The 27,649-nt window shown below is 39.2% G+C and overlaps 1 protein-coding gene across 3 annotated transcripts in view; it reads right to left on the bottom strand.

Moving 5' to 3' along the window:
• The window catches only part of NDFIP2 (Nedd4 family interacting protein 2), a 68,094-nt gene that overhangs the window by 27,787 nt on the left and 12,658 nt on the right, over positions 1-27,649 (bottom strand). For all 3 annotated transcript variants that reach the window (XM_038405944.2, XM_038405952.2, XM_043504649.1), the window contains exons 2-4: positions 14,732-14,885; positions 13,393-13,520; positions 4,151-4,238 (exon numbers count right to left, since the gene is read on the bottom strand). In XM_038405944.2, the coding sequence (XP_038261872.1) occupies positions 4,151-4,238; positions 13,393-13,520; positions 14,732-14,885 (370 nt within the window). The remainder of the gene's footprint in view (positions 1-4,150; positions 4,239-13,392; positions 13,521-14,731; positions 14,886-27,649) is intronic.

Below are 27,649 nucleotides of genomic sequence, written 5' to 3'. Positions count from 1 at the left end.
ACTAACACAAAGTAGGAAAGTACCGAGTACTATGCACGCTCCATCTTTGGCCAGCACAGTTGAGAAGGAACTCAGGGCAGTTCAGCTGTTGCAATTCTAAATACCCGAAGTACAGAGCAAGAGGATGCCTGGGGCGCATGGCAGACCGAACGAGTACTGGTGCCAAAAATCTCTGATTGAAAGCGCATGCGGTGCGCAAGCACCTCAAGTGGAACACCCACAGGGACACTACTCAAACAAGAACTAGCCACTCTTCTTAAACTCTAGGATACCAGAAATACACTCCTAAGAACAATTAGGAATGTCTCTCTTGGCATCCCCACAATTTCTACAATGTGCCATAAAGCCTCGTTGGATGGCCCTTTTTTCTTGTTATTCATTTGTACTCCTTAACCTCAGCATTTCCCTTTACAACTCTGTCCAAATATTGATATAAAATTGACATAATCTGGTCTGATGGATTAATTTACTGTTCCAAACTACTGCCATGTTCTTTAACATTACTAATCCTGGCTCTCGCTCATATTTAGTCATTTCTATCCTTATCCTATCTGATTTTTGGATAATCTATTTGAATGTGGAATTCAATGGAATTCAATAACCAGTCTACATTAAGATGTGATCCTAAAGAGGGCACAGCTAGAGACGCATAAAATTTTGCTATATATTTTGGATGAAGAAAAAAAAATAAGTTATGTTCAATATTTTTACTTTTAATCATTTAATTTATGCCCAGATTTTCTGTTCAGCTATAACACTTCTGAAACAAATATTTTACAGCATTAAAGTAAGATGCTACTGAACGCCCATGTCTCATTTTTTACATGAAGCAAAGGCAGCTAATGTCAGCAGTATCTTCTATGAAAGGTGTATTTACTCTTCATTCTGCTATAATTTTTATCTATATGAATCACTGCATTACTCCTACAATGTACCATTTCCAGCGCATGCTGTATTGATATTTTCTACGAGGAAACATGTTTGCTCATATAGAACTCTAGTTAAAATGACTTTTTTTTGGTACTAGCACTGAGGTTCCCCCCGCCGCATTTCTAAAATACAGACATGGCCACTAGATGGCTTGAAAACATGACTTTCAATGCAATTTAGAGTTTTACCACTAGATGGTAGCTACAGATCATAAACTGATTCTGAACACTAGCTTGACTAGCTTATGTTTATGTCTCGCTCAGTTGGGCTAAAACAAGTTTAGATAATGAATGACCCCTTTGCTGTTTTACACAACTAAAACTAAAAGTGGCAAGTCTGGTTTTAGGGGATCTTTGGTTTCAAAAATCACAACATAATGCTGGAAACTACAGTCAGTCAGTCATAGGGTCTGTCTACACCGCACACTCCTTTCAGCAGCGTGAAGAGCACATGCACTACACAAACCCTACCAATAGCAGTGCAGATGATACGGCAGTGCTTAGGCAAGTGGAGTAAGGACACATCTGAACCCTACTTGCTCAAGCAGTGTCTCCGCATCAACACTGTTTTTATCAGTGTAGTTTCCCCACTGCTCAAACAGCTCCCCACTGCCAAGCCTTTCCTTGCTGCCTTCCCTTGCCAGAGCCTCACACAGAAGTATGTAGCTCCACAGTGCAGTGTGGACACTACCTACTTTTCACTGTGGTGTGTACCAAAACGTACCCTACACACCACTGCCAGTGATGTGCAGCGTAGACATAACTCTATGCTATGTCCCTGTTAGGGCAAGTCACAAGAAAATGTGCTGTAGGGAATAAGTCAGAATTATCTAGTTTTACATACAGTTACTCCTCACTTAACATAGTTATAAAAAGAAAAGGAGTACTTGTGGCACCTTAGAGACTAACATATTTATTTGAGCATAAGCTTTCGTGAGCTACGAAGTGAGCTGTAGCTCACGAAAGCTTATGCTCAAATAAATTTGTTAGTCTCTAAGGTGCCACAAGTACTCCTTTTCTTTTTGCGAATATAGACTAACACGGCTGCTACTCTGAAACCTAACATAGTTATGTTCCTGAAAAATACGACTTTATGCGAAATCATGTTAAGTGAATCCAATTTTCCCATAAGAATTAGTTTAAATAGGGGGGTTAGTTCCAGGGAAATTTTTTTCACCAGACAAAAGACATTATATACATCTACAGTATACGTTTTAAACAAACAGTTTAATACTGTACATAGCAATGAATGATTGTAATGCTTGGCTGAGGTGGTGACGTAAGAGGGAATGTCTTACTGCTAAATGATGAACTAGCACTCGGGTGAGCCCTCAAGGGGTTAATTAATTAATACGCTGCTGTTAATGTAGCCTCACACTCTACAAGGCAGCATAGACTGAGGCAGGAGGGAGGAAACACAATAGATGCAGGGCAGTAACTGCAAACACTTCCCTGCAAAAGCTGAACATGATGATGAGCCCATGCTATCCACTCCCTCCTCCTGACAGCACGTGCAAGGCTGCACAGGTGCTGACTTTCCAAAGTGCTGCGGGGTGCATGCATGAGAGAAATGTGCATTGCCCCTTTAATTATGCTGACCCCACTTAAAATATGTTGCCCTTTTAAGCAGATCAGCCAGTTCAGACAGGCAGCAACAGTTTCCAGCAAGCTCCCTCCTTTCTGTCCCTGAGCCCTGTCCCCCTCCTCTGCCTTGTGGAGAGGGTGTAAGGAGTGGGGGGCAGGAACAGGGGGACATCCTGATATCAGCACCCCTCCCCCAGCAAGCAGGAAGCTCCCGGGAGCAGCTCCAAGGCAGAGGGCAGGGCAGGAGCAGCACAGAGGGGGGAGGTACAGCTGAACTGCTGCTGGACAGCTACTAAGCCACATACCCTACAGGGAATTTAGGGGAGCTGATGGGGAGAGGGGCTGCGGGCCCCCCCCCAGATCTAATCCCTACCAGGAGGGGCTGCTCTTCCAGAGAATCCTGCAAGCAGCGGACAAAGCAGGCAGCATTGCGCAACTTTAAACGAGCTTGTTCCCCTAATAGATCAGCAATGTAACAACAAAACGACGTTAACTGGGACGATGTTAAGTGAGGAGTTACTGTACCCCAAGGAATGGGGACAATCCTCCAAGCTCTTACAGATCTCACCTTCTGGAAAGTGTTTGGTTTTTATTTCCATGCTGAAGTACCCCTTTCGTTATTTCACCCCATTCCTCTTTAACATAACCACTTGCAGAACTTTAAATCATTTCCTTCTTCACTGTTGATGTTTAAACCCGAGCGCTGGCTCCGCAGCTCCCATTGGCTGGGAATCACAGCCAATAGGAGTTTGGGGGTGGTGCCTGCAGGCAGAAGCAGTCGCAGAGCCGCCTAGCCATGCCTCCGCCTAGGAGCAACAGGGACAGGTTGCCGCTCATGGGAAGCTGCCCAAGATAAGCACCACCCGGATCCGGCACCCTGCACCCACTCCCGTACCCCCTCCCATATCCAACCTCCCTCCTTCTCTCTTAGTTAACCGGAATTTTTCCACTTACCAGCACCCCCCATTCCCATAACATGCCAGATAAAGCTTTTACTGTTTCTCTGATAGAACAGAAATGGCGCACAGCACACAGTTTCAGTGAATGTAAGTGCTAAGGCAGTGTTGGTGGCAATCCAAAGATTATCTGAAGACAGAGTGCTTTACATTATTAAACTGATTATCATAATTTAAAAAGTTATATTTTACATACCTAAGTTAGTTCAACCTGAAAAAATGAATACTATGTAGGTCTGAACAAATCCCTCCATAGCTATTTAGTCTAGTAGGCCGCCCATATAAGTGTATTACGTAGATTTTCAGGTAGAAGAGTAATTAATCACATTTCTGCCATCCAGATTTTTTAATTCAAGTTAGCAGTTCTGCAGCTGTTAGAACTTTATTATGTGGTTCACCATATAATCTTGATATTCCTGACATTATCAACTAAGGATTTGTTCAGACCTATCTGTGATAGGTGTAAGTTAGTTTTAACACCATTCTCAGAAGTGACTGAAAAAACACACAACATACTTGCTTTTTCTGAGTAACAGGTACTGTTTTACATCTGTATACAAGTAAAAAGATTTCATTTGTTACAGTGTGTTCATGCAGTTTACTGTGGCTTTCTTTCATATTCTACTGTTCCAATGGAAATCTAAATTATACACCTCAAAGATCTGGGATGTAAAAACTTACTGAAAAATGCCAACATGAAGATGCCATCATTGCCAACTCTAAGTTGATCTGCATCGCTGAAGTCATCCCGAGGTGGATATTCTTCTTCCTGGATTTATAGGTTGGAGAAATTTTAGTGAAGGAAAGTTAACTTTAGGCTAATGCCTTGTCTTGTAGATTTAAACGTTAAATTGTGTTTTTAAAAACGTCAGACTGCCATTTGTTGAGAGAGCTACATAAATGAACCTCAAAAGAACAAAATACTATTAAATCTATTAAGCTTCAGACAAATGAAGTTTATTGCTTTACTATGATAAAGCCCAGTTATCAATGAAACTCAAATGAACTTTGGAGAAAGAAACCGGAACATGTACATTGGAATTGATATATTTAATTTATATTGAGCTACAGACCATTATTTGAGACAAAAAATTATGTTCAACACAGAGCAGAAAAAAAATCCATTCTCAATGTAATTCCACTGTCTTCAGTAGTTAAGTTATACCATGGATGAATTTAGCCCAATGTATTTTAACATACCCTATTCATGTACTCAGTGTAAACAGATGAAAATAATTGCAGTGTACTTGCCAACCAAATATGTAGACATAATAGCTAATGTCCATTTTCACTGTTTGTGCTATTTATCCTCATGTTACAGGTATCATCTTCCAACTTGAGAGGATATCACTAAGTTGCCAAGGAATTCACATTCTGTATGTTGACTAATATTTACCATATTAGAAATACTTGACTTAAAGTTCAAGGGACCACCACATTTTCAGAACTACAAAATTCACTAAGGTTTCTGGTTTTATTTATTTGTTTGTTGGTGGGTTTTTTTTTTTTTTAAGTAAAATGTCATCTTTCATCATAACATACTTTATAAACTATACACAAGGACATCTACGATAGAGACATTTTTAAATAATTCCCATAGCTGTGACCACCATTTAGCTCCTTATTTCCAAACAGTTTTTATGTAATGACAGTTCAATCACATTTAAATACCACTGAAGACTGGATTTTAAGGGTCTATTGGAAGCCTCAGATCCCAGCACTAGCAATAAGTTTGTATTTGTACAAGTTGTGTGACCTACAAAAATCTAAGATATAATATGTATTAAGTTATTTATTTATATACAAAAAGAAACTATTTTAATTCATCTTTTTAAAGTGAGATCTTCATATAGTTTTCAGTTGTTGGGGTAGAAGGGCGACAACTTACATAAGAACATTTTACACTACCAACGTAGACTAAACTAAGGTTATTTCCATCTTTTAAGCTTCCAAATTTAAGTATTTGGAATAAGAAAGATCAGTTTAATATAGCACACAGTGAAGTACCTAGTTTCTTAAGAAGCTAAACTTGCAGGCTTACAGAGTCCCAAATTCAGACGTTTATGGTTATATACACTTTCTAAATAATCTAACTTTAAATAAAATGGTTATTTAAATGTAAATGCACTATATCACTAAACATATCCAACCAAACCTAAGTAGTACTCATTTTATATTAGAGCTGTCATTTTCTCTGACAAAATTTTTTTCTTTTCAGGCTCTAACTACACTGCCTTAGGGCTTCCTGGTGTACATTTTGGGAAAGTCGAGCATGAACTACTGTCATGAGAACAAAATGAGCTCCTGTTACAGTAACAATTGCCATCCTAGACAATCTCACATGTGCTAGCATGCTTCAAAATAAAGTATCAAAGCAAATCAAAAGCTTCACTAACATGGTGCCACCAGGGGGCACAATTTAAAGTTTGGCAACTCAACAGGCGCCTGCACCCAACAAGAGTCAATTACAAGTGTTCGGTTGAGGTATGCACGCTGAGGAGCGAGTGCACTGATGAATCTGAGTGCCACTCACTCACATGCCAAACAGTGCAGTGAGGTGTGGATGGGCAGGAATAGGGCATACAACTGCTGTTGCACCAACCTCATAGGCAAGAGGCAGCTAGAGACAGATCACAGGCACAGAAAGTCCCCCCAGACAGAGCCCAATGGATGAAGTGAGCTGTAGCTCATGAAAGCTTATGCTCAAATAAATTTGTCAGTCTCTAAGGTGCCACAAGTCCTCCTTTTCTTTTTGCGGATACAGACTAACAAAGCTGCTACTCTGAAACCTGTCAGTTTATTTTCTAACTTCTTTAAGAAGTCAAGTCACATACCAGGAGACACCTACAAGATAATGATCCACAAAATTCATGTTAAAAACAATGAAATCCCTAATCCTTGCTTTGTTTTAATGATTTAAATGTCTCATCTCAATCTTTGATTTTAATAAGAGATAAAATGTATACATAGTTTGGCATTTGTCTTGCCTACAAGTAGAATTGTAGGTGTAATGACACAGTGAGAGAAAAAAATATTCATTTAATTTGATAATTATGAATTTACATGGCAAAACTGCAAAGTTGTAACTGAACAAAAAAACAGTACACAACAGTCCTCTTTAAAGTACAGAAAATATACATATTTTAAAGTCCCTTCATATAACTTTGGGCATCCAAACACTGACTCTTTCACTGTTATTTGATCTTATTCCAGGTCCAATCTCAAATGCTAAGCTAGAAACAGCAACTTTCACACAATAAAATTCTTATCCATACACGTGAAATCTGTATTATCTGGTTAGAGGAATTTTAATAGAAGGTTTGAAAATTAGTATTTAAGATTTGTACTTAAGGCTAAGTGAATAAAAAATGATGCAAAGCTAAAAATAATGATGCAGTTGTTTAACAGTGGCAAGACAGGCTTCCTCTAGCTGAAAATAGCATAATGGTCAGGAGAGAAAATATAAATTCCTGTAGCTTCTTAAAGAGTCTCTCCCCCCACCCATCAGCCCTAATATTATTTTAGTTCATCTACATGAAGGGGAAAACAGACATACAATACCAAACGAGCAAGATTAATTTGCTTATTTACTGTTCTTATCTACAGCAAAATATAAAAACTTATAAATTTTACAAATTAAGTAATACTTCAGACGGTATGATCTCCTTCCTTTGAAGTTTTTTAAGATCAGGCTTGACAAAGGCCTGGCTGGGATGATTTAGTTGGGGATTGGTCCTGCTTTGAGCAGGGGGTTGGACTAGATGACCTCCTGAGGTCCCTTCCAACCCTGATATTCTGTGATCAAAATACTTCCCGGATGCTGTTCTAACCTTTGCTTTGTATCTTCTATGACATCTAAACTCTTTTTTTTTTTTTTTTTTTTAAAGTGTTTTAAACTAACACTATGTGATCTGTAGATGAGACATCTGACTAACGCACCTCCTGTTAACAGAGGGTTTGGAGCACTCATTTTTACCAGGTAAGTTTTATTACAAAAAGGAAGGACAACTGGGACACATTTGCAAAAGGTAGTCATCTTCAACCTGCACAATGCCTCATAATGGCCACTAAGTGCCCAGAGCCATTTTTTAAAATTCATGGTAAAAATACCCCTGGGTGCAGAAAAATCACTCTGCTTTGAAAACATTACTGGACAAACAAGCAGCTGCAGTTTTAGCTTGGAAAATTAGGCATCTAGAGAACTCAGGCAGAATGCAGCATTTCTGTAAATGCCAAATAGGCTCACCATTTAGGCACAAGCTCTAGGGGCCTGTGTGCATCTTTCAGCACCTAAATAGAATTGAACATTTAGCCCAACTGCTGTTATAGCTTTAAAAAGAGAGTCATGTTTTTGAAGTTACATTACATAAAAGTTTACATATAATGTGCACATTTCTCAAATTCATGTGCCAAAGTTTACTTTCTCAGTCTTTGATGGCACAAAATATAATTCTTCTTGATTTAAATAAAAAATGTTATACAAATCAGACATCAAGAATTATAAAACCTGTTGGAGAACACTTCAATCTCTCTGGTAACTCAATTACAGACCTAAAAGTGGCAATTCTTCAACAAAAAAACTTCAAAAAAACAGACTCCAACAAGAGACTCCTGAATTGGAATTAATTTGCAAACTGGACACCATTAAATTAGGCTTGAATAAAGACTGGGAGTGGATGCGTCATTACACAAAAGTAAAACTCTCCCCCCCCCCCCGCCCTACTGTTCCTCGCATGTTCTTGTCAACTGCTGGAAATGGCCGACCTTGATTATTACTACAAAAGGTTTTTTTTCCCTCTCCTGCTGGTAATAGCTCACCTTACCTGATAACTCTCCTTACATTGTGTATGATAACATCCATTGTTTCATGTTCTCTGTGTACATAAGATCTCCCCACTGTATTTTCCACTGCATGCATCCGATGAAGTAAGCTGTAGTTCACGAAAGCTTATGCTCAAATAAATTTGTTAGTCTCTAAGGTGCCACAAGTACTCCTTTTCTTTTAATGTTGCTTTAGTTATTTATTTTTTGAAAAGGTGGAAAGAGAATCACATTCTTCATTATTTAACCATAGTGCACCATGGTATATCTACATAGATGGTGTGATGTTGCACCCCATAATGCTTTATGGGAATATTCTTATGAATGTATATATGACATAACTGGAATGTGTTTTATGCTACATATGCCACACAACATCTCTGTAAAGGTTATGATCTACTGAATATATTCATCCTATTTGTATGCATGTATCATTTTTGTACTTGAAGTTATGAATACTGGCTATGTACTTGTTTAATTTTAAGTAGCCTCAGTGAAGCAGTTGGTCAGTTTCCTGAGAAAAGACTATTCTCGGTAAGTTCCCAATCAAAAAACACTTAAGCTAAGAATGAACTTGGAGACGCCAATCCACATCTGAGCTTTCCCAGGAATGTGGCCTGGCTGGTGAGGAACTCAGTCATACATGGACATGTGACTTGCCCAGGTGACTCCAAAACTCCATCTTGGAGCTGAATTCTGGATAGGAGAAAGGAGGGGGTCTCCACCCACAAGAGAAAGTCTATTTAAGCCCCTGGGAGACCCCTCCATTTTGTCTTCAGCTGGCTCAAGAGATCTTTTGGGGGTGGAGAGGCTACCTGAAAGAAATTGGAACAAAGGACAGTAACCACAGGGGTGTGAGTGATTGCTGGACCCAGACTAGAAGGAGGCTAGTCAGTAAAAAACTTCTTGGAAATCATCCTCAGAGATGTTCATCTGTAATCATTTTCTAACTGTACTAGGTTTAGGTTTGTGGGTTTTATTTTATTTTGCTTGGTAATCACTTTGTTCTGTCTGTTATTACTTGGAACCACTTAAATCCTACTTTTTGTATTTAATAAAATCACATTTTACTTATTAATTAACCCAGAGTACGTATTAATACCGGGGGGGGGGGGGTAAGGGGGGCACGGACACCAACAACTGTGCATCGCTCTTTATCAGTGTTATAGAGGGCAAACAATTTAGGAGTTTACCCTGTATAAACTTTATACAGGGTAAAAAAATGATTTATTGGGGGTTTGGACACTTTGGGAGCTGGGTACCTGCGTGTTGGAGACAGGAACACTTCTTAAGCTGTTTTCAGTTTAGCCTGCAGCTTGTGGGAGACCTGGGTCTGTGTTTGTAGCAGGCTAGCACATCTGGGTTGAACCAGGCAGAGTTCTCAAGTCCCAAGCTGCCAGGGAAAACAGGCTCAGAGGCAGTCCCAGCACATAAGATGGCAATTCTCAAGGGGGTTTCTGTGATCCAACCCATCACAGATCGATCACAACTTTTTGAACAGCAAAACGTATTTGCTGGTATTTTTATATACAAACATAAGAACAGCCATACTGGGTCAGACCAAAGGTCCATCTTGCCCAGTATCTTGTCTTCCGACAATGGCCAATATCAGGTGCCCCAGAGGGAATGAACGGAATAGGTAATCAGAGATGATCCACTCCTTGTTGCTGATTCCCAGCTTCTGGCAAACAGGCTAGGAAGAGGATCCCTGCCCATCCTGGCTAATAGCCATTGATGGACCTATCCTCCATGAATTTATCTAGTTCTTTTTTGAACCCTGTTATAGTCTTGGCCTTCACGACATCCTCTGGCAAAGAGTTCTACAGGTTGACTGCGCGCGGTGTGAAGAAATACTTGTTTTGTTTGTTTTAAACCTGCTGCCAATTAATTTCGTTTAGTGACCCCTAGTTCTTTTGTTAGGAGAAGGAATAAGTAACATTTCCTTATTTACTTTCTTCACACCAGTCATGATTTTGTAGATCATATCCCCCTTAGCCATCTCTTTTCCAAGATGAAAAGTCCTAGTTTCATTATTCTCTCCTCATACGCAAGCCATTCCATACCCCTAATCATTTTGGTTGCCCTTTTCTCAACCTTTTCCAGTTACAATGTATCTTTTTTGAGATAGGCAACCACATCTGCATGCAGTATTCAAGATGTGGATGTACCATGGATTTATATAAAAGGCAAAATGATATTTTCTATCTTAATATCTATCCCTTTCTTAATGATGCCCAACATTCTGTTAGCTTTTTTGACTGCCGCTGCACATTGGAGTGGATGTTTTCAGAGAACTATTCACATTGACTCCAAGATATCTTTCTTGAGTGATAACAGCTAATTTAGACCCACCATTTTATATGTATAGTTGGGATTCTGTTTTCCAATGTGCATTAACTTTTCATTTATAAGCAAACAATGAATTTTATCTGCCATTTTGTTTCCCATTTACCTAGTTTTGAGAGATCCTTTTGTAGCACTTCGCAGTCTGCCAAGGACTTAATTATCTTGAGTAGTTTTGCATTATCTGCAAAATTTTGCCACTTCACTGTTTACCCCTCTTTTCAGATCATTTATGATTCTGTTGAATAGGACTGGTCCCAGTACAGATCCCTGTGGGACACCACTATTTACCTCTCTCCATTCTGAAAACTCACCATTATTCCTACCCCTTGTTTCCTATCTTTTAGCCAGTTACCAATCCATGAGTGGACCTTCCTTCTTATCTCAATAAAAATAAATGATAAAGTTCTGTCTAGATCCATGAAAGCATTATAAACTCAGATTTCTGCTATCTTTACATGTCTAGGTCCCACATATGAATGGAAAGCTACACAGTGAAATCAAGATCTTTCCTAGGGAATCTGAGTGCAGAAATAGATTAAAATTATTAGAATTACGTCAATTTTGTAAAATTTGAGGGCTCTTATTGTATGAATAGTGCAATTCAAGACCAGGCTGTATTAACAGTGTCATAACATTTACATATTAAATTCTGAACCTTGAAAATAATGCAGTTGGGCACTTTTATACTAATCTTAGAGCAAGAGGTTATAGCTGCATGTAAAGTTTAAATAACCCCAGATTATACAAGCCATCTGGCAGCATAAGGCTTTATAATCATAGAAATGACAGACTGAAGACACCTTTCAGGCCAGTAGTCATGCCTCCACTAATACAGGTTTCCCCTGGACAGAAAATCTTGTTTTGTATAGTTTTGTTTTAGATGTTTCAGTCTTTCTGCAAAAGTAAATACCTCCAGCCTCTTACTGGTGTTTTTAATGGGGTCTTTGAATTTAATGTTTTGGTCATGTGGTGACCTGAACTGAATCCCAATTATTGCTTAATATCTTTTTATAAAAGATTTTTTTAAAATACGTGGAAACTGCTACAAACGCATAATGTTGATTCAACAACATTCTATAAAAATTAAAGACATCTCTGCTTCCCAACTGTAAAATCCTGATGTCTTTTGCGCTCTAAACAAAAGCTTTAATTCACCTAATAACCTAATAACCCCTTTTATTGTATAGTTCATATAGTGGATTATGCAGCCCGAAAGATTCATACACATTTTTTGTAACTGTTAAAGATCTTATGAGATACTTGTGCCTATACAACTGATTTGGTTTCTAAGACCAGAACTAAAGGATTGCAACATTTAAGGAGGTAAAAATACATTAACTATCTAGATAAGTATCACAAATACAATAGCATATCCTGTAAACAGAAAGGCACTAACTTTTCAGCATCTTCAATTTTAGTGGCACCTGTTACTGCCACTATGAATAAGGTTCTACCATCAGCTCCATTATGAACGTTTTTCAGGGGTTTATAACTATCTTGTAACTGAAACTTGGAATGTAGGGTCTACCCTAAAAAAAATTGGCTAGTCAATTAAGAAAGCTGAGTCTTAAGGAACCCGTTTGACAGTTAGCTGGTGCAGTTCTATACAACGCAAATGGTTTTCAGAATAATTTTTTTAAATTGGATTTATAATCCCCTGAAAAAAAAAAAAAGGGTTGACTTACATATTAGCAGAATTCAAATATAGATTCTAAAATGGCACATATTTAGCGTATGCAACAATTTTGAGATTTCAATAAGATAATTCTGAAGTGGGTAAGGGAATCCATCATTATTTACCAGCAGGAAAATTCACAGCAATGTCTAAACTAAATAGAACTTTACCATACCTCTGGTGGACTGAGGAATATTTCATCAAACAGACTCCTAGACTCCCTAAACTGGCCGTGCTAAGCATGTAAAACAAACATAAGACAAAAGAACTAAAGAACAGTGTTAAGAGAAAATTACAGACAAACCATTCAATTATTTTAAATATTCTGTTTTCACTTAAAATGTCACTTAGATTCTAATAGAACTTTCCTGATTTTCATTATACATTTAAATTCTAAACTTTCAAAAGGAATGAATTAGCGAGGGGAAACTTAGGGGTGGAGAGGGTGGAATAGCACCCATATACCAATATTACACACAAAAAACGCTACATGAAAAAACAGTAAGGTTGAAAAGTCAAGCAGTAAAAAGTTAGGAAATACCATAATTAAGGTTGCCAGGGCAACATTATTACCCTTAACACTCTAAAAAGATCAAAAATATTTGTTTCAATTTGTCCATTTATTGTCATTAATAAAAAGCAATACACTTCACTGACTTAAGTTACCTCTTTGCTACTATCAGAAACCATTCATAATATCACAGCACTATCCCAGAAACTGGAATTGTTAACTAAATGAATCTGCATCCTCCCCTCCTTCCAGATATATACTAGCTATAGAGTCAAAATCTAACTGAGTATGTGGCTTTTTAAAGTGTTTAGCAAACAGCTGTACTTCAAAGAAATGCTCTACAGTTCTATAGCACTTCACATCTTCAGAATGTCTTTCAAATATCTAACTAAATTTTAAAAGCTATTTAGCATCCAAAAGACATCACTTGATAACAATGATTATGAAAAAAAAAAGGTTGAAGTGTGGGCTTAAATGCTTTTTAAACACTACTTTAGAGTACTGTACATTATCAAAATCAACTTTGTTTACAGATTCCCCAAAAGATTTACACAGAGATATTTCACTTACTCTTTGGGCAGCTTCTGCTGCAGCAGCTGCCATTGCTGCAGCTTTGGCTTTCTCTGCTTCATCATAAGTAGGAAGAGAGGTAGCTACACTATATGGAGGTGGTACAGGGTAAAATTCATTAGGTGTTTCTGTTAAAAACAAAAAGAGATTCATGCTTTGTATCTCAGAAAAATATCAACAAGAACCATAGACTACAGCAATCTTAAAAAATGCGCACTAAAGTAACAGCAAGCCTGGTGAAATTTAAACTGTCCAGTCATTAATTTCTGTCTCTTTGTTCTACAGCAACTTGACCTATAAGTGCTCTCAGACATTGTGAGAAGTTTTTTCATTTTATTTTTTAATGAACAGGAAATAGTGAATCACAATTTAAACATGAATACTGCTGCAACTCAAAAGTAATTAATTAATTTAAAGTTTGACCTAGATATTGCAAAAGGGCGAAGAGTTTTGGAACTAAGATTACATTCTGCTGAAAAGCAAATGCAAGCATTCATCAGATACAATATTTGCATATGAGTGGGTGAAAGAAGGGTGCAAAGAAACATCCTAAAAGAAGAGTTTCAGGTTCTTCGTGTTAAAAAAAAAAATAAAATAAAAAAATTAACTGAGGCTTATCCTGGTCATGTAACATCTCATCAACTGCAGAGCCCTGTTGCAAACTGCAGCTGGTCTACCGAGGCAAGACAATTGCTTGTTCTTGGAATGGCTCAATTTTGCTAATTTAGTATGTAAAGTATTGCTTTTAAAAAAGTAATGTGAACAACAAATTTTGTTTTATGACATTTTATTTATATACCAAAGTGCACAAATTATTAATACATTGCAAAACCAAGCAATATTAACAAGTGTCTAGTACTTGGCTTCCCATCAGCATATAACAGGATTCTAAAGCTGATTAAATGATGCCAGCAGAGATGCTTCTCCTGCAAATACTTCATATGCGTGAACATTTATTCATGGTAGTCACATGGTATGCACTGTGGCCCTGATCCTGCAAACCTGCGGACTATTCTGAATAAGAGCCAAAGAATGACTGTGGAATTAAAGTACACAGAACTTCAAAAAAAAATTAAGGGCTATCTTGAGCTAATAATATGCTTCTTGCACAATCTGGTAATTTGGGCAGTCAGCACAATTCTAAAAAGTTGCCTGGGTTTTGGTTAAACACACACAAAAAAGAGAAACGTACATCTCTGGGTCACCTTTAATAAGATAACAGTAAGCATGGGGGGGGAGGTTTGCATCATACACACCCAAATCAGTAGCTGACTCATGATATTTGTACTTCTCCAACAGTAATACTATCTAGAGCGGTTATATAATAAAGGGAAAATACCTGAGGTTGCAGCTGCTTCTACAGCAATACTACAATAAGGTGGAGGAGAAACATCTGCTTCAGATAAAGCTGCTGGTTGAGAATTTTGTGCAGTCTCTGTCGAAGTGGATGGCTCCTCAATAGTTGACTCTGGAGGATCATCTTCATTGTGAAGCTAAAAAAAAAAAAAAAAAACACCCCACATACCAACACAAAAAGTTTCAAAAAGCATTCAGGGAATTCTATATGTACAAGTCAAATATTGACATTAACCTCTTCAGATGTTACCAAAGAATAGAAATTTAGCACTATTTTTAGGTTAGTGGAATAATTTAAAACTTCTGCTAATAAATTCAGGGACTAAGCTAATATACCCAAACAGTTAAGATTTAATAGACACAAGAGACTTTATCAAAGTACTTCTAACAGCAACCTTTCTTAAGCAATCACTTCAAAAGTACCTCATGGTGTTCAGTACAATTCCATTCTATTTTAAAACCTCCTCTGCTATCAAACGGATTTCTGATGCTTAAAATGGGCTTTGCTAAAGTGCAAAGTGTTTTCTTAAAAAAGCATTGATGATCCTAAACCACAAGTGGGCAAACTATGGCCCGTGGGCCACATCCAGCCCGTGGGACCTGCCCGGCCCTCGAGCTCCCGGCTTGGGAGGCTAGCCCCCTGCCCCTCCACCTCAGCTCACCATGCCAGCAGGGCTCTGGGTGGCGGGGCTGCGAGCTCCTGCCACGCAGCACAGTTGCAAGAGTGTAGTGTATTAAAATTGCTCACCGTAGGAACATGCTACTTACTAAGCACCAGGACTGGCAGCTGTAGGTAGTACACAGTAAGCAGCACGTTCTTATGGGGAGCAATTTAATACACCACACCTCCCCAAACACCCTGGCCCCCCACCCCCTATCCGCCCCCCCACTGCCTACCCCCTGACTGCTCCCCTCAGAACCCCCCACCCATCCAAACCCCCCCCCCGCTCCGTCCTCTGACTGCCCCCTCCCAGGACCCCACCCCCTATCCAACCCTCCCTACTCCCTGTCCCCTGACCCCTGTCCACACCCCATCCCCAACAGGCCCCCCGGGATTCCCATGCCTATCCAACCGCCCCTGTTCCGACTGCCCCCCAGGACCCCCTGCCCCTTATCCAACCCTCCCGCGCCACGCCCCCTTACCATGCCGCTCAGAGCACCAGGACTTACAGCTGTAAGTAGTACACCATAAGTAGAACATTCCTACAGGGAGCAATTTAATATACTACACCCAGCCCTCCATACAGTTTCGGAACCCCGATGTGGCCTGCATGCCAAAAAGTTTGCCCACCCCTGTCCTAAACCATTAAAGAATACATGATATGTATGTGTAGATGAACAAAATGAATCCATTTAAAAACAAAATAGATGAACAACTCTTACCCTTTCACTGTATTAATCCAAAGGCAAGTAATACACCCTATTCCAGGGATTCTCAAATTTTTGTACTGGTGACCTCTTTCACATAGCAAGCCTCCGAGTGTGAACCCCTTATAAATTAAGAACACTTTTATATATTTAAACACCAATATAAATGCTGGAGGCAAAGCGGGGTTTGAGGTGGAGGCCGACAGCTCCCAACCCCCCCCCCCCCCCGTAATTACCTCGCGGCCCCCTGCAGGCTCCCAACCCCAAGTTTGAGAACCCCTACCCTATTCTGTTTATCTCATTATTATTTGAACCCATGCATATTCTGTTTTATGGTCTTCTCAACTCAAATTCTGAGACAGCCTATATTCTTATTAAAGCCCCTGCCTCTACCAATAATCTCTTTCCCACATACTTTTACAGTAATCAGTTATGGCATTGCAGGATTTATTTTTTAAACTTTGTGTTTTAGAGCTATTTTACAGTGAAGTATACAAGTAAACATGATCTACAGGAGAAGAATTTGGGGAGGCAAGTATACCGATTTAAAAGAAAAAACAAAACAAAACCTTATTTGGCCATGATGCTGTACTAACACTCTTAAGTAGAGAAAATCCTTGCGGTTATTTGAGCCAAAAACAAATATCCTTCAGAAAATGAAAATCTAATCTAACAAATTCAACAGAAAGGAGCACAAACTATGGCAAGTAGAAAGTACTGGTATTAGGAGGGCTAAAAGATTTGAAGAGCAAAAACCTAAAAAGATAAAAAAACATATGAAATTAAGCATATAAAGACTAGTGGTTTCTTTGGATTAATTGAATTAAGAAAGATAAAGAAATTATTTCTTTACATCAACCTTCACTGTAAGAGATATTGGTGAGATACTTAATCAGAGTAAGATTGAGATAGGTAAGAAAGATAAAGTGCTATTGCAGACTGATATGTCAAAAGAGGAGATTGTTGAATAAATTTGGTAAGGGATAACAAAGTCCCCAAACAGACAGCAAACATGTGGAGGAACTTTAAAAATAAAACAGATCACCTAATTTGCCAGAGAGAACTGAAAAGTTGTAAATATTGTTCCAGTGCCTGTCTTTTTTTCAAAAGGTACTAGGAGATATTGTGGGAATTACAGACCAATAAAACTTAGTTCCATTGTAGATACTACTACAGCTGGTTGAAAAGACAGTTACCAAATAGTTATAAAACACCTGGAGAAAAATTATTTTTAGGACAAGATAGCATGGTTTCTGTAAAGGAAAACCGTTTCTCTTTGATCCACTAGAAATCTTTAAATGTTTCACAAAATAGCAGATCAAATATAATTTATTTGGACTTTTTTGAAAGTCTTGGTCAAGAATCCCATACAAGATGTTACTCAAGGAACTATGTATGCATCAGATGAGAAGTAAAAATATCATGAATTAGGAAGTGGGTAAAACAGAAAATCAGTAGGAATAAGTGATCAACTTTCATTATGACAAACGGTTAATACTGGGGTACCACAAGGATATATTCCAGGACCTGTAATATCTTATTACTGATCCAGACAAGTGGATGAATGAACATTAATGTGAAAAATACACAGATGACACAAAATTATTTAGCTCAGTGAAGACTAGAGAAAACTCTGCGGAACTTCAGAATGACCTAACAATTCAGGCATATGGGTAGCAAACAAAGACAAAATTCGATCAGGACTATCAAGGCAAAGTGGAACAAAAAACAGACTGCACTAATGCAAATGGCTGGGTTCTGAATTAACTATAACTCTTCAGAAGAAACATTTGGGTGTTTTATTGGAGACAGCTCAAGTATTGGGATGCATGAGGAATAGGGATGGGGAATACAGGAAATACGTTTTATAGAAGCTGATTGTACACCTTCATTTGGAATACTCTCTGTATGCAGTTCTGTCTACCCTATCTCAAAAAGGAACAAAAATAGAAGAGATCCAAAGAAAGGTGGCAAAGGAGACAAGGAAAAACTCCCATATGAAGAGACTGAAAAGACTGCAGCTGTTCAGTGTAGTGAGGAAGCATAATAGGAGATACACAAAATAATTCTTGTCTCATTCAACACGTTTAACTTCTCTTGTATTCAAAAGCAAGGGGTCATTCTATGAAACAGAAAAACAAGTTCTATAAGGCAACACTTAAATAAGCAATGCCTATGGAACTCATTGCCACAAGGTATGATGGAGGCCAGACCTTAGTATGATTAAGATGATCAGCCAGTTATACTAGACAGAAAAATCAGAAGGGATATAACCACACCTGCCCCCATGTTCCAAGACATGAATCAATCATTAACTGATGAGGATTAGGAAGAAGTCTACAGGTTTTTCCATGATCCTTCACCACAGGATTTGTTGGGCCTTTTCTGAAGCACCTGATGCTATCATTGGCAGACACAGTATCCTCATGGACTAAATGATCTGACATGGTACATCAATTGCTCTGTCAGCTAAGTCACTACATTCTGATAAGTTGATATTTAATAGTAACATTTTTAAAAAATACCTCAGGATACCGCTTTAAAACAGTAATCTGATTTATGCCATTCCATTAAGAGGAAACAGATTTTGTTTATTTTTTCATCATAACAAGTGAATTGCTGCCAGGCAGTTATGAAGACTTTCTGTGCTAACCATTGTGCATCAAGGAGTCTCCTACGACTAACTGAACAACTTGAAGAACAAACACTCTCAGTTACCAGTGCATTTTAAGTACAGGTTTCGAACAGTGGTATATTCCTCTTTTCATGTCTACAATTTTCTGTTAGTTAAAGGCAGCAAATAGAATATCTTTTTGTTTTCCTAACCTTAATTCAGTTTGCCATCTCTAGAATAAAACAATTTGCTTGACAGCAATTAACTGACATTCTATGGCAGGTCACACACTTATCAAGATAGCTTGCTGACTGTACAAAGCTTTACTGTTAAAGCAGAGCGTGCCTCTATCAGCAGGTTTAGATTCCCCTTGAATTGTTTATGAATGACTATATGCTGCCCGATTTCCCAACCCCTGTCAAAGCTGCCACACGCTGCATGCTCAGGAGGCATCAAGGTCACATTACATGAACTAAATACTTTGGATTTCTAAATTGATTTTGAGTTAGGTATAAATGATTCTTCTGAAATCAAAGGTTCAGAGATATATGGAGATCACTGGAGAACACAACAGTCCAAATCATTCATTTCTATCACACATATAATTATTCAGAAAAAAGAAACTATTTTGTATGTAAAAATTGTAAGTTACATTATAAAGAATTTGTACCTCAGACAACTTAAAATCATCAGCCATACTCAATTCCAGGACTGGCTGTTTTCAGTGGCAGAATCTGCAATTCATTCAGTTCTTTTCGATCTTTTAGGATGAAAGGCACTGTATATAAAATGCATGATAGCACCATTACCTGCGATTTTCACGCTTCACTTCTGATTACCATAACCATGTGCCTTCAAAAAGAAAACACCGCATCTCCTTCTATCCTTTATTCCCTAACTGAAGTACTCATTTTCTATTTGTGACACACCATTTCCACAGCAACCAGATGTGATGTCAAATGATTTATGACTTCAAATATAACACTGAACACACCATATGGCATCTGCTTACTCCTGCAAAAATCTTCAGAGTGGAGGGTGAAGGAAGAAAAAGAAATGGCTGCAGGTGGCCTGCTTCCTCCCCCCCATTATATTTCTAAATCTAAATTCAAACCAAAAATCTATATCATACACTCTGTCTATAAACTTTCATTTTACCTTCAGAAGGTTTTGTGTGTTTTGCATAAATCTCATTACTTGCATAAGTTGAGTCTGCCTCTCCTCTGTTGTAATGCTGACTGATTGCTGAAAGAACAACAACGCAGTTGAATAAGGATCTCATTCAAATGTGTCAAATTCTCAGCTTGTTGAGATAGTGGTGACATTTTGCAGATCTCTTTAAGCACAGTTACATCCCATGACAGCCAAAAATGCAAAGTAACTATACAAGAGAACTGGACATATCCTGTGACACATACGACCCAGTTCATCCCTGTTGTTACTTCACTAGAGCTGGTAGTTACTACAGAGATGAATTTCCATCATTGACATTTATTGGTTTCCAGTCAGTTAACATACTTTGGCTATCTTCATAACTAATCATGCAGCCAGGCAGGATGTGGTTGTCACTTGTCAACCCTTTCCTCAAACTATCTGCTGCTTATGTGATTTCAAACGTTTTGCTGTAGTCATAATGTAATATTGTATTTTAACCACCTTTGCTAATCTCATGGAGTAATGGCTTAAAATTGAATTGGCCATCTGTTGCGCATTTGGGCCATAATGAGCTACTAAATACAAACAATTAAAAATAAAATATCTTATTACACTAGATAAATTTTATCCTAAGGGATACTGTGCCATATACCAGTACCAATGACCTTCACATAGGAAATGCTTTATAAGAAATAATTCTCTTTCAGGACAGTCACCACAAAACAGTCTTTCCAAGAGTCTTTTTGGGCTCTTCGGTCTAGCAGGCAAAGGTTTAATAAGATCTAATAGCTGGAAGTTGAAGCTATATAAATTGAGACTAGAAATAAGGTGTACATTTTTAACGGTGAGGATAGTTAACCACAAACAATTTATCAATTCTCTATCACTGGCCACTTTTAAGTCAAGAATGGATTTGTTTTAAAGAGACATATTTTAGTTCAAATAGGAAGTAATTCAGGCGGTTCTATGGCCTGTGTTATAGAGGAGGTTAGAGCAGATGATCATAATTATCCCTTCTGGCCTTGAAATCCATGAAGCTCTACAGCAACAGCTGCCAGCATCAACCAGACCAGCAACTATAGAACTGGGTTCATCTGTCCTGCCTTCTTCCTTGTGGACTCCCATGAGAACTTGACTGGGACCTAGATTCCTACCTCCCATCAAGCACCGCCTCCTTTTACTATGGTATCACCCAACACAGCTTCATGGTTTCAAGCACTATGGTTACATTTACACAAAAACTGGGACTGACTTCCCAGCATGAGCAGATAGACACACTCAAGCTAGTGTGCTAAAAATAGCAGCGTGGTCACAGCAGCATCAGCTAACTATTTAAGTACATACCCATGACGCTGGGGGAGTTTGTACCCTGATGGCTCACCTGAGCCGCCGCTTGTATCACTATGGCCATAATGCTGTATTCAGCATACAAACTGGAGCAGAGCTAGCATGTCCATCTACCCATGCTGGGAAACACCCTTCCAGCTGCAGTGTAGACAATCCCTGATGGACAGGAGTTAGGAAGAAGCCTCCCCCCCCGTTGACAGTTTATTTCATAACTGTCCATTGCACTTCCTTCTGAAACATCTAGTACTGTCTAGTGTTAGAGACCCCCAGTCTGTTCTACTATGGCAAATCCTATATTCTCATAGTTGTTCTGTTACCAAAGAGAACCATTCACTATCCAGGGATGTTGGTCTTGGACCTTTCCAAAGCATTAATCCCCTACTAATACACTGATCAAGGAGATATTCTATAGCTAAACCATTTCAACAAGTACAAAAGAAAACCCTCACAAAAGCACATCAGTTCCTGCCAATGTGGTGCATTCACTGCTTTGTGCATATGTATCCTGCAACAAAATGATTACTAAATAAAAAGTTGCAAAGCGTATCAAGAAGCTTAAAACTGATACACAATCTTTTAGTTCTGGGAGCAGAACTACTAGCTTCAAATGGTTGATGCAAGTTTCCCCCGATCCCCTCCCCCATCATTCTACAAGTATTTGCCATAGCGTATATCTGGATTTGGTATGCCTGCGCTGATAGTTCGTTTTTTGTATATCCTCCATCAGAGAAGTATGAATAGTATACCTTCAAATCAGCAGCACTGCGATGGGTACCCGCATGGCCCCACAGTATGCCAACATTTTTATGGCCGACTTAGAACAACGCTTCCTCAGCTCTCATCCCCCTAATGCCCCTACTCTACTTGAGCTACATTGATGACATCATCATCTGGACCCATGGAAAAGAAGCCCTTGAGGAATTCCACCATGATTTCAACAATTTCCATCCCACTATCAACCTCAGCCTGGACCAGTCCACACAAGAGATCCACTTCCTGGACACTACGGTGCTAATAAGCGATGGTCACATAAACACCACCCTATATCGGAAACCTACTGACCGCTATTCCTACCTACATGCCTCTAGCTTTCATCCAGTTCACACCACACGATCCATTGTCTACAGCCAAGCTCTACGATATAATTGCATTTGCTCCAACCCCTCAGACAGAGACAAACACCTACAAGATCTCTATCATGCATTCCTACAACTACAGTACCCACCTGCTGAAGTGAAGAAACAGATTGACAGAGCCAGAAGAGTACCCAGAAGTCACCTACTACAGCACAGGCCCAACAAAGAAAATAACAGAACGCCACTAGCCATCACCTTCAGCCCCCAACTAAAACCTCTCCAACACATCATCAAGGATCTACAATCTATCCTGAAGGATGACCCATCACTCTCACAGATCTTGGAAGACAGGCCAGTCCTTGCTTACAGACAGCCCCCAACCTGAAGCAAATACTCACCAGCAACCACACACCAGAACCACTAACCCAGGAACCTATCCTTGCAACAAAGCCCGTTGCCAACTCTGTCCACATATCTATTCAGGGGACACCATCATAGGGCCTAATCACATCAGCCACACTATCAGAGGCTTGTTCACCTGCGCATCTACCAATGTGATATATGCCATCATGTGCCAGCAATGCCCCTGTGCCATGTACATTGGTCAAACTGGACAGTCTCTACGTAAAAGAATAAATGGACACAAATCAGACGTCAAGAATTATAACATTCAAAAACCAGTCGGAGAACACTTCAATCTCTCTGGTCACTTGATTACAGACCTGACGGTGGCTATCCTTCAACAAAAAAAAATTTCAAAAACAGACTCCAAGGAGAGACTGCTGAATTGGAATTAATTTGCAAACTGGATACAATTAACTTAGGTTTGAATAGAGACTGGGAGTGGATGAGTCATTACATAAAGTAAAACTATTTCCCCATGGTATTTCTCCCCCTACCCCCCACTGTTCCTCAGACGTTCTTGTTAACTGCTGGAAATGGCCCACCTTGATTATCACCACAAAAGGTTTTCCTCCTTCCCCCCCTCCTTCCTGCTCCTAATAGCTCATCTTAAGTGATCACTCTCCTTACAGTGTGTATGATAAAACCCATTGTTTCAAGTTCTCTGTGTGCGTGCGTGTATATCTCCCCTGTATTTTCCACCGAATGCATCCGATGAAGTGAGCTGTAGCTCACGAAAGCTTATGCTCAAATAAATTTGTTAGTCTCTAAAGTGCCACAAGTACTCCATTTCTTCAGGGGTTCTCAAAATAGGGGTCGGGACCCCTCAGGGGGTCACAAGGTTATTACATAGGGTGGTTGTGAGATGTCAGTCTACACCCCAAATCCCGCTTTGCTTCCAGCATTTATAATGGTGTTATAAATTAAAAAACACTTTTATATACTAAAGGGGGGTTGCACTCAGAAGCTTCCTGTGTGAAAGTGGTCACCAGTACAAAAATTTGAGAATCACTGTTGTATACTCTATTTAATGCTGTCAAACTTTTTATTTATTAAAAGTGTAACTTATTACATTTCTCATCTTTGTTATCCCCCCTTTTCCATCCTGGCTACACTCCTCTATTCCCTTCTTTCCTGAAACAGATCTTGGAATCTCTCCCCCTCTCTTTTACTTAGAGTCTTTTTCTTCTTTTCTTTCTCCTGCACCCCCATCTTCCTGTATTGTCTACTTTGGAGCTATTTTTTCCCTCCATTTTTCACTCTCAAATCTCTCAACACTTCACTTTTTAACTTAGTATATACTATCTCTATTCCACATGTCCCCTCACATGCCTTCACATTCATCTACTCAAACATATGTATTGAATGTTTTACCACACTCCAAACAAACAACCAGAAGACTAAACCTGCTAGTCCCAGAGAAATACAAAATATTAGGATCTGTAGTCTCTAGCATCGGTCCCCACGTAACAAGCCAAATCCCCTCCTCTCCCCAGTTCCCTCCAAGCTGCACAGCCATGTAGCAGCTATCAAAGACTGCACAGATGCGCCTCCCCAGCCCCGGGCTGCTGCAGTGAGAGAGGGCTGGGGGGGAGTCCTCTCTCCCCGCTGCAGCCCCTGGGCAGCCTGCACGCCAGAGCCCACACCCCCAGCCAGAGCCCTCATCTTCCCACACACACACGCCCACCCACCTCAATCCTGTGGTTCCGAGACCCCTGCCACCCCTGTCCCAAACCCCTCATCCCTGGCTCCACCCCAGACAGAGCCCTCACGCCCCACACTCCAACCCCCGGCTCTAGCCCCGAGCCCCCTCCCACACACCCGAACTGCTGCTGCTGGCCCAGGGCCTGCCCAGCTCAGGCAGCCCTTGAGCCAGCACCGGCCCCTGCAGAAGTCATAGAATCTGTTACTTCCGTGACAGACACATAGCCTTAGACATCTGTAAACAAATCCTCCTTATGCTCTTCAATGGATCATCGTTGCTGTCTGAAGGTTGGGTTCCCTGAGCAGAACTTCCTGCTACTCCCAACTCCAGCTTACTGCGGTCATGTGTGTTCATATAGATAATACTGGTTCTCAACCTATTTACCATTGTGGGCTGCATATGCAGCTCTCTCTGAGTTATATGAGCGTCATCCACACTGTGTTATATGAGCATCATCCACACAACACTACTTGTATGTCCATGAGGTCACCTGGATCGCAGCTGTGTGCTGATTGGGCTGCAAGTGGCTCACAGACCACAGGTTGAGAACCAATGATATAAGAGAATACCTCCATACATGCATGCACACAGCTCAACTTCTTGCTAATCTTTGCATATCCAGACTAACGGGGAGGAGGAACTATTTTTATAGTTCCAGTATAGAGTAATAAGGTGGACATTAGATGTAAATTACATATGCGATAAAAATGTACTTTTATTACTTTTAAAGTTGATGTGCGTATATATTAGCTTAAATCACATGCAAATTTGTAACATTTAAATCTTAAATTCTATTATTTAACATGCTAACTTAGAAATAAAAACTACTTATATAAAAGGTACCTTCCTGAAGCTGTTTTGTGTATGCTTGCTGATGTACACAGAAATAACTGTATAAAGCTATTGCTTAAAGGAAAAAAGGAAAACTGAATTAGCTTCCACCATTCAATTACCTGCGTTTCTTGGCTCAATCCTTATCAGTAATAGGTAGTTGACTACAGTTACATTGTATGCAGCTTTGTGAGTCTGGTGTGACCTGTACAAAGTATAGCCCTTTCCTAGATCAGAATAATTATATGCAACAGTGAGTCAAAGATGAGACTCCTCCTCAAAATAAATCTGAAATGAAGCATGATGACATGGAGATGCTTTTAAATAGTCTAAAATCAGATCTGTAACCTAGTTACTGAAATAGACTGCAACTTATTTACTGCTCCAATATGTTTATTATTCACCTATAATGCTTGAATGCAATGGGGACTGTTTAGGGAGGCAAATCAACTGCTCTTCAGATAAGAGCAACGAGGAGTCCTTGTGGCATCGTAGAGACTAACATTTATTTGGGCATAAGCTTTCGTGGGTTAGAACCTATCCTTTCATGTATTTTCACTCCATGCATCTGATGAAGTGGATTCTAACCCACAAAAGCTTATGCACAAATAAATTTGTTAATCTCTAAGGTGCCACAAGGACTCCTCGTTATTTTTGCTGATACAGACTAACATGGCTACCAATCTGAAACCTGTCAGATAAGAATATCGCAGTACACACCTGGAAGACAACAGGTGAAACTACCAACTTCCACAATCCTATATCCTGTCTCCAGCAAATAAACAAGTCTTAATATTTCCAGGCTGGTAGCCTGGAGATCAAGAGGATACTGAACAGCTAAAAGCCCTCTGACAAGACGCGGGGTGATTGCCAGGAGCTGGCTAGGAAGTTGTCAGTGACCTCAGACAGCCACATGTCCTGCAGAAGTGTAAACAAGCCTGAGCCTTCCCCAGTTCCAGGGAATGGTAAGCCTTAGAAAGAAACAAGCACGCACGTAGAATGTATATTGTATTAAAATGTTTTCTCAGAGATATTTTTTTTCTAAGTAAATAATATTTTACTTGAGGAAGGCTGTTTGGTCACTAGTTACCACTGTCATTGCTGCCAGAGGAAACAGATTTTAGGTGCCGGGCAAACATCAGACCAGCCGAGGTAATCACAACTGATACCCAGAGGGCTACTCCCAGAACAAGAGTGGGAGAAATCTCTCAATTCTGTCCTGAGAAATCTCATGATTCTATCCAGCCTGAGGAGGTGCACTCAAGGAGACCAAAAGCAGTCAGAGGCGTGGTTAGTCTGGGAACTGTGAAAATCAGTAATGCTAGGAGAACACAAACTAATGGAGACAACTTTAGTAATGCCTATGCAATAATAAATGTTTGTGACGTTAACTTTAAAAGCCACATATCATTCAACCATTCTATAAGTTCAAAAAAGGCTTTGTTTAAAAATATTAAATTATATTCAAGAACTGATTCCACATTCCATAATGTTCGTTTAGAAAAAAGTGTTGAAACACTAAAGAGCATATTAGAGACCTTTGAAATACTCACCAATTTCTTAATTTTATACTAAGAACTATAGTACTAGAGTACACAAAGCTACAGTGAGCCCACCAATCAAGACATTTGGAGAAAAATACACTAGAGGGATTGCATCTGCAAGAGTCACCAGATGTAACAATTCTTTACCAGAAAACTGAAAAAGCACTACTTTTTCCATATTAAATGCAAATGGATCAGATGTGGTCTCTTCTGTCGTTTTGTGAACATTTTTCTTTGTCAGGAAACAATGTTTTCTTTATTAAAACTTGAGATAGACAAAACACTACTTTACAACTACTACAAGATCAAGAAACTTTAAAGGCCCTCTCTTCATCAAAAATGTGCAACTGTCATGCGTTCAATGTTGCAGAAAGTGAAATTGTGCAACTATACAGCACTAACTCAACTTGGAATGACACCCAACTATAGGAAGTCAGTTGAATGTTTTAAAGCTTGAAGTGGATCCAAAAAAGGACAGCTTTCAATAAATGTAATAGGCTGGGAAAAAAGATCAACTTGGTCAATTAAGCTCAGGAATTCTTTCAGAAGAGTATTATCGCTCCAAAAAAATTTCTTAAACTGTCAAAACTACGCTGTCAAGCGATTAAAAAAATTAATTGCGCTTAAGCACGCTGTTAAACAACAGAATACCATTTATTTATATATTTTGGGATGTTTTCTACAATTTCAAATATATTGATTTCATTTACAACAGAATACAAAGTGTACAGTGCTCACTTTATATGTTTTTATTACAAATATTTGCACTGTAAAAAACAAAATAGTATTTTTCAGTTCACTTAATACAAGTAATGTAATGCAATCTCTGTCATGAAAGTTGATCTTACAAATGTACAAT

Source organism: Dermochelys coriacea, chromosome 1 (genome assembly GCF_009764565.3).
Source record: "Dermochelys coriacea isolate rDerCor1 chromosome 1, rDerCor1.pri.v4, whole genome shotgun sequence".
NCBI classification, from domain to species: domain Eukaryota; kingdom Metazoa; phylum Chordata; order Testudines; family Dermochelyidae; genus Dermochelys; species Dermochelys coriacea.
Note: the sequence above shows the minus strand (reverse complement) of the source record. Positions and strands in the feature narration are given on the sequence as shown.